Source organism: Budorcas taxicolor, chromosome 3 (genome assembly GCF_023091745.1).
Source record: "Budorcas taxicolor isolate Tak-1 chromosome 3, Takin1.1, whole genome shotgun sequence".
In the NCBI taxonomy this organism is placed as follows: domain Eukaryota; kingdom Metazoa; phylum Chordata; class Mammalia; order Artiodactyla; family Bovidae; genus Budorcas; species Budorcas taxicolor.
In genome coordinates, this window is record NC_068912.1 from 12387698 (window position 1) to 12398713 (window position 11016).

Below are 11016 nucleotides of genomic sequence, written 5' to 3' on the forward strand. Positions count from 1 at the left end.
GCTTCTTGGCCATCTGTATGTACACAGCCTTCTAAAACATAACATACCAAAGTCGACACAAAAAAGAAATAGACAACTTGAAAAAATAGTTTTATTTTTTAAAATTATTTGTGAAACTTAAAACACTTCCTCCAATTTTTTTTTTAAATATGAAAAATGAAATAAAAAAAATAAAAACTTTCCTAGAAGATAGAAACATAGGAAAGATGTCTCAATTTATGAGGCAAAAAACTCTCAATGAAATAATTCTTGAGAAAATTATAAGAATTTTAAAAAACTAAACATTGTAAATAAAATATTAGCAAACTGAATCCACATAATATATTACAAACAAAATAAGTTTTAGAAACACACTTTTGTTTTGCCATTTGAGAATCAATAAGTGTGATTCATGGCTTTAAAAGTAAAAGAAAGATATAGGCAATTTGTTATCTCAAGAAATGCAGAATAAGCCCCTAGCCATTCATAATATAACAAAAAAAACATTTAGCAACTTTGAAAGAAAGTATTCTTAATCTGATAAAAAGTATACATGAAATATTATAGAAATTATTATAACTAATATTAACTCTTGAGTAATTCTTATCCAAGTAAAAAGATGAGAATGCCAGCTGTCAGTTCTATTCATCAGTGTATTGACATTCATAATGAATACAATTGGACAAGAAAATTCAATCAAAGATAGCATGAGGATTGAAAGAAGCAATAGGAATTTTCTTATTTAAAGTTGTCATAAAAGTATGCACAGAAAATCCAAAAGGATCCACAGATAAAATATTAAACTTAATAAGTCAATTTAACACAGATACTGACAAGAAAGGCAGAATTTTTTTAAATATTTCAGTATATTAAGAAAAAACATCACACAAACACATGCACATGCCTACATACTCTCATACAAAGCCTTCATATTTTAAGACTTAAGACCTATTTCTGAAAGTCACTCATCAAGAGATCATAGTTAAACTCCTGAGTAAATTAACATTTTCCAAGGTCCTGTTTTTAGAGGAAAGTCATAAGTTCAGGAAGCCACCTCTGAGGAAGGCTAACATGGGGAAAGGAGGAGAATGAGAAGAGGAAAGAAAACAGAGGAAAGGTGTAGAGAGGATATGACAGTTGTTGCAAAACACCAGAAAGCAGAATAACCTAAGAACTTTTAAGCAAATAAAACTCTAACTTAGTTGTTTTACAAAGAAAAATAAAACTCCTTGTGCTCATTAACTGAAATATCCAGAGGTAGCTCAGTCCACTGATCTGCTCCTTGACTCTGTCATTACTCTGTTCTATTTGAGAACCTCATTCCTGGGCCAGCTTTACCCATGGAACAAAATTCTAGATCAACTTTGAGGAAGAGAGAGTTCCTCCTTTCTCAAACACCAAATATAACTATAGACTTCCATGAGGTCAGATCAGCAATTATTCCAACCAAGTATTGCAGGAGGAGGTGAAATGCTGTTCATTACCTCAGATCTTCGTTCTCATCTGGGGTCAATTTTGCCCCCTCAGGACATTTCAAAATATCTGAAAATATATTTGGTTATTATAACTGGGAAGGTGCTATTGGCATCTAGTGAATAGAGGTCAATGATACTGCTAAAAATCCTACAGTCCAATGAACAAGCTTCTATATCAAAGAATTATTCAGTCCAAAGTGTCAGAAGTTTAGGGCTTGCGAAATCTTTAGACGAGAGGTTCTTAAACTTAAGAGTACATCCAAATAACCTAAAAAAACATATTAGGAATCATAATTCTCGTCCCCATCCAGGATTTTTTGTTTCAGTAGGTTTAGAGAATGGGAGCCAGAAAATTTCTTCTTCTAACAAGCTCACGGGCACTACTGCTGCAGCTGATTCATAGTCCACACTCCAAGAAACACACTGATGAGGGCCCTGGCCTTAGCAGAGGGTGCAGTGAAGCCTACAACAGCATATCTATCCTGTAAGAGTGGTTGGAGTTGGAGTTTAATGCATCCTGGAGAAACAACCAGCTATGCTAATAGAGAGGAGGAAAAAATATGTTTTTAGTCATTCCCTAACCTGCCTTAATCCTAAAGTCCACATCATCCTAAAATATTCAGGTGGCAGAACTGCTTCCAGCACCCCTGGCTTCTCCAAAACTTCTGCTTTCTCTAACCTCCTTTCCCAAGTCCTACAAAAGATATACTCATATTCTATACCATCTGCTGTTTTAATTTAAATGAGTTTGGATTTTTTTAAATGGAGTATCAGGACTTTCCAGGTAGTCCACCAGTTAAGGCTCCATGCTTCCAATGCAGGGGGCACGTGTTACATCCCTGGCAAAGGAACTATGATCCTCCATGCCAGATGGTATGGCAAAAAAAAAAAAAAAAGAAGGAGTTTCTATAAAACTATGAAATAGGAAAAAAAATGAAAATGTAAAGAAAAGTCAGAGATAAAATTGACATGATAAAACAAAGATATCAAAGTCCCTGAGAACAAGGAAAGTCCTCTTGACTCATTTGCTTGAATATTTAACAACCTACCTGCACCATTACCCCTTCCACATCCTGTCTGTCATTCATTCTCACTGAATAATGATGAACAAGATATTTCTCTGGTTGATTTTTACAGGCAAACTATAGTTACAGTATGGGCACAAGTAGTTTTCTTCAGAAGTGTTCAGGGTAGAAATAAGGAGAGTATGATATATTTTAGTAAGAGGAAAATTCAGAATATTAACTAAAGAGGAAAAAAAGGAGATGATTTTGATTAAAAAAAAAAAAGACTGTTAATGTGGCAAGCAAATCAGATTATTTTACTAAACAAACACATACATAAGAGATCTTGCCTAGGATTCACTTAGAGCAAGCCTTGCAAAGAACTGTCTTTCAAAGAACTCATAAGAAGGAAAAGAAAAATATAAAGAACTGCAATGTTCTGGGTAAAGAGGAAAGTGCATGACATCAGTCAAGGGATGGTTACTTCTACTGTAGGACCAAGGAAGGCTCCCTGGAGGAAGAAGGAGCTCAGCTTCTCCAAGATAGAAAATCATCCAAGCAGATACAACGAAATTAAGTTAAAATGCTGGTCATCTCTGCAAATACAATTATCTTGACATAGTTACAGTTAGCTCACTTTGACAAATGATATTTCAGTAGAAGGAGTGAAAAAAATGTTATAAAATAAGAAGCCAAAGGGATGTCACAATTTAGTCCTGCACATCATTTCATTTAGTCTGAGATACATTCTTTCTCACACTTCACATCTGAAATCTGTGTGGATTCTACTAATGATATTGTCTTATAATGTACACTTTATCATTTTTCCACCAGTATATAAATTATGATTTATCTAAAGCTTATCAGAACACTGATTTGATCAAATATGATGGTTATTTGATGAAATATAGTGAAATTGACTCCTGGACTGTCAACCTGAGTTTCTGGGCTCCTGGGTAATTGCTCCAAATGGGAAAGGAGACATGGTCAGGGATCATAAGATAGTCTGATATGACCTGTTAAGAACACAAGCAGTCAGACAATAAAGGACAAATTATGACATTGCTTACATGTGGAATTTAAAAAATGATACAAATAAACTTACCTGCAAAGTAGAAATAGAGTTACAGTTTTATACAACAATCTTATGGTTACTAGGGGAGGGAGAGTGAAGGATAAATTGGGAGATTGGAATTGACATATATGCACAAATATATATAAAAGAGATAATTAACAGGGGACCTACTATGTATCACAGGGAATTCTAGTCAATACTCTGTAATGATCTATGTGGGAATTTCTATTCCCACATATTCTATTCTAAAAAGAGTGGATATATGTATAACTGATTCATTTTGCTGTACACCAGAAAGTAACACAATATTTATATAACTATATTCTGACCAAAAAAAATTTTTTTTAATTAAATAAAAAAGAACAGAAGCAAACAAAATTACTCTACATAGATACTTATATAGCTATGTTCATGGCAGCAGTATTCACACAGCCAAAAAGTAGAATCAACTCAAGCTTCCATTGGAGATAAATAGATAAAATTTGTTATACAGTCTTAAAAAGGAAAGAAATTCTAATATGTGTTGCTACATGAATGAATGATGAGGCCACTGTGCTGTGTGGAATAAGGCAGTCACAAAAAGAAAAATAGTGATGAGTCCACTTATAAGAATTACTTAAAGTAGTCAGATTTCTATAGACAGAAAGTAAAATGAAAGTTGCCAAGGGATGGAAGAGCAATGAATGAGGAATGGGACTTAATGGGCATAGACATTCAGTTTTTCAAAATGAAAAGAGTTCTAGAGATTGGTTGCGTACAACGTGAATGTACTCAATCCTACTAAACTCTATGTTTAAAATGACTAATGTGGTAAGTTTTATGTCATGTATATTTTACCGTAACTTAAAAAAAATAGATTTACATAAAAACGTGAGTTGGGCAGAAAGGGGAAAAGTTCTGATGGAAATGCTGAGACTAAAATGATGTAGTAGACTAAATGGAGGGAAAGAGTGAGAGAATGGACAGAAAGGAAAGACTAAAAATAAAAACTCACCAGCGCCTCCAAAACCATAATGCAAGACATATCAAGAGGATCAAGGAGGGCACTATTATTGCCACAAATATCAAGCCAATGTACGTGGGGTGTCCTGGCAATATGGAGAGGACACAAGGATGTCACTTCAAACCCATTCACTAGTTCTCCTGGCCTCCTTGCCCACCTGAGTGCCAGCACCACCATTACCTGCTTACAGACATTGTTGGTTCCCTTCCTCTTATTCCCAGATGTCATATAGTCACAGCCACCCTTAGTCTCTCCTTGCCGCATTGCACCCAGTCTATAGTCCTTCATTCTTACCTATTCTATACCTTAGATCACAATTTTCATTCCTTCAGCACTGGAGTCCCAGAAATAAACCTCAACTTCTATCTCTCTCTTTGCCTCTCCCTTCCTATCTCTCCCTCTGTCTCTCTTTCTTCCCCATCTCCCTCCATCTCTCCATATCTCACCCATCAAATCCCTCCCCTTCCCCAGGCCCTCTCTCTGTTCTTGAGGACCATCTTCCCACATTCCCCGTTCCTTCTCACCCCAGTACAGGATGATATCCTGGTCTCCTAGACTGCTGTGCTTCACTCGACAACTCAGGCCAGCTGCCTCCCCGGCCGCCACATCCAGGGTTACTCGGAGATACCAAGTCCAATCAGCATTGAGTATGATGTTTCCTCGCTGAGTACCAGGCTGCTCCTGCTCACCCCTCATCCACATCACCCACACAGGTTTTGGGTAGAATCCTGAGACATGGCACACCAGCAGTAGGCGGCCAGGGCCAGGAGTGGGGCCACTGGACAGCCAGGCTTCAGGCTTCACTGGGGTAGGAAGGGGTAGAAAGAGTACCAAGTTATGTCTCTAATCTAGAGCATACAGAGTCAGAAACCCACAAGTGCGGACAGTGATCTCTTCTACTTCTTTGGAAACCAAATAATGTATTGATTAAACCCCTCTCTTCATAGGTACCTCCTACTCTTAAATTTAAAAGTGGTGGGAGGTGAAATAGGAAAGTCTTGGGGAGAAAACAGGATTAACCTTGCCTGTGCAGTTCCGCCTTCCCTGCATCGAGGACACCCAGGAGATATCGGGGGCAGGTTTTTGAGAGGAGCCTGTCTGTAATAGCCAAGATGCCTTGGTACTGAGTAATGAAAACACAAAACCACTGTGCCTCGCTGCCTCCCTCTGGCTCAGGCACACATGAGTGATTCTTGATGCTCACGAAATCCAGTCCTTCAAAACCTGCTCTCAAGAAGCTTTGTATGGCCTTTCCAGAATGCAGCTCACAACCTGCTATGCCCTGAATCACAAATGGGTCTATAAAGAAAGAAAACAGAGACATGGTGATTTTAAAACACACAAGAAAGAAGGAGATGGGGAAAGGACATGGGACTTCGGATTTGGATAGAGAGAAAAGTCAAAGATACGAAATGATGACCCAAAACCCAGTTGCCGTACTCAGAGACTTTCCAGAAAGATGAGCATTCCAGAAATGTATGCATGTGGTAAACGGTGGAGACGGGCTCTTGTAAGGAAGTTGGGTGGGCAAGAGGGCAGAAGAGGAGCAATGCGTGATGGAGTCAGGAGTGCAGCACTCCAGGGTGAAGGGGAGAGTTACACTGAGAGAAGAGATCAGGCAACAGTTGCTTGAGCAATGGATTGGAGAAGTCACACTTTAGTTCACTCAGGCACAAGGTAGGAAAAGGGGCTTTTTCCTTAGGATCTGAGAGAAGCAAGCTATGCACAAACCAACCAGGAGGTGGCTACAAAAGAGGAATTTCCTCTATCACAGAAGAGTGCAAGAAACAGGAAGAATCTGGGATACTTGGTGGAGGTAGAGTCAGAGTGGGAGAATACTCTGGATGGGGTATATGCACGCACTTGGGTAAAAAGGGAAGGAGAGGACATGATCAGAGGAAGTCTGAACCAAGAAAGAGAAAAGTCATCATGAATCTCCCCAGTTCAGAGGACTGTACTCACATTCAAACTGGAATTCACTTACAATATCCTGCACTCCCCGAGTGAACTCAATGAAGTAAACTCGGAATAGTTCCTCCAGCTCAGCCACCTCCTCATCACTGAAGTTGCCCTTCGACCATGGCTTCAAAAATATGGCAGTGCCTGAGTCACTGTCCCAGCCATGAATCTGCAAATCGTCCAACCAGCCTGAGCCTTGATTTTGAGTCCAGGTGCTGTTGGCAAACGTCGAAATCTGGATGAGATGGAAGGAGGTAGGCCCCTGGAATGCTGTGGTGGTGAAAGGATAGGAAGAGTGAGGAGGAAGAGAGAATTAGAATGGAAAAGAACCCAGAGTCTGAATAACAACATAGAGGCTTAAACATTCCTGGCTCCAGCCACAACCTCCAGAATGGGGGAGAGGGCGGGAGACAGGAGAGCCCAGACCCTTATTGCTGATGCAGCATGTTTTTGTCCAGAGCTCCTCACCTGGGCTGGGAATATGAGAGTTACTCTTACCATCCTCATTGTCACCACCTGGGACGATAACTGCTAGCAATAGAAGCGGCAGAAGCAGCATTTCAATGGGAAGTAGAGCTTCTGACTCTCAGAATTGGCGTTTGATCTCTAATTCAGCAAACTTTTTCTCACTACACTTATAATAACTTCCTCTCTCTTCCAACTGACAAATCTCTGACCTACATTGCACATCGCAGAAAAACTTTCCTCCCGCTCATTTGGGCTCCCAGCCTGCCTCTCATTTCCACTCTAGTCCTTCACTTGTAGATTTTATTTTCATGTCTCTGACTTTCAGCTGTTCTCCTTGAACTCAGCTTTTTTCATATTTATTACCTTGGAAAAGCTACCATGTGATGTTGAAAGGTTATTTCACCTCCCCAACCCTTTATTTCCACATCTGTGAAATAAGAGAGTAATATTAAACAGTTGCTCAGCTTCCACTCTGTTTTAATCTAGAAGAGTTACATTGGTTTATCCATCCAATTTAACTGCCCTCCCCACAGTCCATCTCCTCTGGCACTTTGTCATTATCTCCTGCAAGTGTCTAAATGATCCCTCTTTCTTATCACATCTCTCTTGCCTCATCTAACCTTGCATTCTCCTTTGTGTGTTAGAGTGTGTGTGTGTGTCTGTGTGTGTCTGTGTCTGTGTCAATGTGTATATGTTTGTGTGTCAACAATTATTTACATGCAGGAAACTCATTTAAAACATTTCTTTTTGCTAGGAATCAAATTCCAGAATTAAATTTAATACATACTGCAGTTTATAATCTAAGCAAAATTGTCTTATACCATAGTAATTTTTTAGATCAAAATTATATTTACTATTAAACCTAGCAGGACACTGTGATATTCTCTTAGGCACAGAAGCTTTTCTGTCTCTTGTTCCTTGATTATAGGAAATAGGTTTCATGTCGCCTCCTTTCTGTTTCCTGACTTTCAACAGGTAGATTCAAACAGTTACTAATGAGGGAAAGTAATAGATGCTTGTTGCTTGAAAGAAAAAGTATAATAAACCTAGACAGCATATTAAAAAGCAAAGACATCACTTTGCCAACAAAGGTCCCTATAGTCAAAGCTATGATCTTTCCAGTAGTCATGTACAGATATGAGTTGGACCATAAAGAAGGCTGAGTGCTGAAGAATTTCTGGTTTTGAACTGTGGTGCTGGAGGAGACTCTTGAGAGTCCCTCGGACTGCAAAGAGATCAAACCAAGTGGTTATAAAGGAAATCAACCTTGAATATACATTGAAAGGACTGATGCTGAAACTAAAGCTTTGGCCACCTGATATGAAGATCCAACACATTGGGAAAGACCCTGATGCTGAGAAATATTGAAAACAAAAGGAGAAGGGGGCAACAGAGAATGAGATGGTTAGATAGCATCACTGACTCAGTGGTCATGGATTTGCACAAACTCTAAGAGATAGTGGAGGACAGAGGAGCCTGGCATGCTGAAGTCCATGAGGTCACAAAGAGTCAGACAAGACTTAGAAACTGAACAACAACATCAATCATGGAAGGACGGAATACAGAAAGAAGAAGCAATCAAGAAACATTAGAGCAGCCTTTGGAAGAGTTCCTCTTCAAAGAGGCTACAAAGCAATCTTGGAGTTCATCTTCAGGAAATAAGGCCATCACCACAGATGGAGGATGGTTACTCCAGTCTGAACACAAGATTTCAGGAACATTGTCCTGTTACCTCACCCCCAAACAGGAAAGTCACACACCCTGCCATCCTCCCCCCAGATATTGCCTATAAAATCTTTTCCCCCAAACCATCAAAGAGTTTGACTTTTTTGAGTACTAGCCACTGATTCTCTTTGCTTGGCCTTGTTTAAAGCTTCCTCTGCTTCAAAGTCTTACATTTGCCCTAATTTGCTTCAGGCACATGAACTTGCATTTGGTAACAATTTTGGCAAGCCATCCTGGACTTTGTGCCCATAAATCTCAATGGCCCCTCTTTCTTGTCTCATCGCTCTTGCTTCATTTCTCTAACCTCACATTATCCATTCTTGTGTGAGTGTGTGTGTATTAGTGTGTGTATGTGTGTGTTGATAATCATGTTCATGCAGATATTTAAAGCACTGCTCTATCTGGCCCAAATCTCAGAATTAAATGTGATAAATATCACAGTTTGTAATATGAGCAAAATTGTCTTAAACCATAGGAATTTTTTTATTTTGAAAATTACATTTTCTACTGAAACTGAGCAGGACATTGATACCCTCCTGGGCACAAAAGCTTTTCGGTCCCCTGTCCCTTATTTGTAGGAAATAGACTTCATTCAGCCTCTTTTACCTTCCTGAGTTCCAAAAAGCAGATCCAAACAGTTGCTAATCAGGGAAGGGAGGGAACGCAGAAAAAAAGAAGAGGCAATCAAGAAACAATAGGGCAGCCTTGGGGAAGGGTACTGGTTCCTTCTCAAAGAATGGACATAACAAAATCTTTGAGTCTTCCACAGGAAATAAGGCTACCAACTTAAATGGAGGATGGCAACTTCAGACTGAGCCTAAGAGTCTGAAACATCACCTTGTTACTTCATCACTAAGCAGAAAAAAGTCACATCCTCCAGCACTCTCCCAAAATTTTGCTTATAAAAACTTTTACCAAAACTATCATGGAGTTTGGGATTTCTGAGCATGAGCCACCTGCTCTCCTTGCTTGGCCTTGCAAAAACCTCGCTCTGCTCCAGAGTCTATTTCAGTTTGTTTGGCCCCACTGTGCTTCAGGCACCTGGACTTAGGTGCAGTAACATTTTTGGCGAGACAGCCAGGAGTCTGTGCCCATGGCCGGTCAACTAGAAGTAACCCCTTCCCTGAGTCCCTAGCAGATGTTGGGGCTCACTTTGCTCAGAAAATTGGAAGGGACTCTCTATGATAGGTATCAGTCATCCCACAACAAAGGCTGTTTGGATTCAGGAAACATTTGAAACTACAGTCCACTTTCAGTGCCACTTGAGGTTAAGTTGCTCCAGCTAGCACTGGGAAATCCCTCCACTCCATCTGGGCTATTTCCCTGACAGGAACTGAGCCACTCAGGTCTCCCTGAGAGCCATTCTGGGTATTTTCTTTTTCAAGAAATGGGCCAATCTATTTGAGGTCTCCATCTGGGTGTGAAAGTAGACTCCTGAGACTACATGTCCTCTGATTTTCTGTCTGTATGACAGTAGCTTATTTGTTACCATGTTTGCTGTTTGTGTGTGTGTGTGTGTATCAGTATTTGCACTGGCCAGTTGAGATGAGTTTGTTTAGTAACAGAGCTCTCTTTTGCATTGGGCTTCACATGCGCCAAAGCATTGGTTGGGATTTTCCCTTTTGGACTAGCCTTGATCATTCATTCATTCATTCAGCTTTGTCTCTGATGGGGCATTCATTGGGAATATCCCTTTCAGGGACTAGAGAACTGCAACTCTCAGAGACCTTTCTGCATTGCTTTGATTTGTTATTTGGCTGTGAATAATTTAGTGTGGGTGATTAGAGCTCTGTTTCATCTTATAAGATATTCTTGCAAAAATCAAAGAGATCTTCAGCTACACTCCCAGGAAAAGGAGTTGGTATTTCTCTCCCTTTGTGCCTTGATGTAAATGTTCTATCAGAGCTCTCAGGAACACTTTTGCACATCATCTCTAATTCCTAAGACTCAAGGAAAAAAATGATAGAGTGCAGGGAGGTTTTTTATAACTCAGGCAGAAAAGCTATGTGATCTCTGGTTCTGTCTTCATGTGAAAATTAACTCACAATCAAACTCTAGTTAATGAACTTAAAAGTAAGCACTTGCAAATTAAATGCCTCTGAATATTTAGAAAATTGATGAGGATGAATTCAGATCCATGGGATCTGGGAAGTATTCAGTACTAAATCAGTTCTTGTATAGAAACATGCTTAAACTTGTTCAATTAATATAGTCATGTCTTTAGAATTATTGATGTTAAGTACCAGATTAGCCAAAAAGTCCCTGCAGTTTTCAAGTAAAAATAAGAGACACTTTTTTTTTTCATTTTTACCAAGACCTTTATTAAAC

At 39.4% G+C, this 11016-nt stretch overlaps 1 protein-coding gene across 1 annotated transcript; it reads right to left on the reverse strand.

Annotated features, from left to right (window-relative positions):
• Positions 1-3452: 3452 nt before the first annotated feature.
• Positions 3453-7102, reverse strand: LOC128044876 (T-cell surface glycoprotein CD1b-3). Its single transcript, XM_052637290.1, has 6 exons — positions 6994-7102; positions 6499-6765; positions 5557-5835; positions 5061-5339; positions 4528-4621; positions 3453-3474 (listed from the first exon to the last, which is right to left on the reverse strand). The coding sequence occupies exons 1-6, from the start codon at positions 7052-7054 to the stop codon at positions 3453-3455; spliced, it is 1002 nt and encodes a 333-aa protein (XP_052493250.1). The 5' UTR covers positions 7055-7102.
• Between the last annotated feature and the right edge of the window lie 3914 nt (positions 7103-11016).

Coding starts and splice junctions, on each gene's coding strand:
- LOC128044876 (XM_052637290.1), bottom strand. CDS start 7,054: ATGCTGCTTCTGCCGCTTCTATTGCTAGCAGTTATCGTCCCAGGTGGT. Junction 5,340..5,556: donor GGCGGAACTGCACAGGCAAG/GTTAATCCTGTT, acceptor TTCCTACCCCAG/TGAAGCCTGAAGCCTGGCTG. Junction 3,475..4,527: donor TTATGGTTTTGGAGGCGCTG/GTGAGTTTTTAT, acceptor TGTTCTTAACAG/GTCATATCAGACTATCTTAT.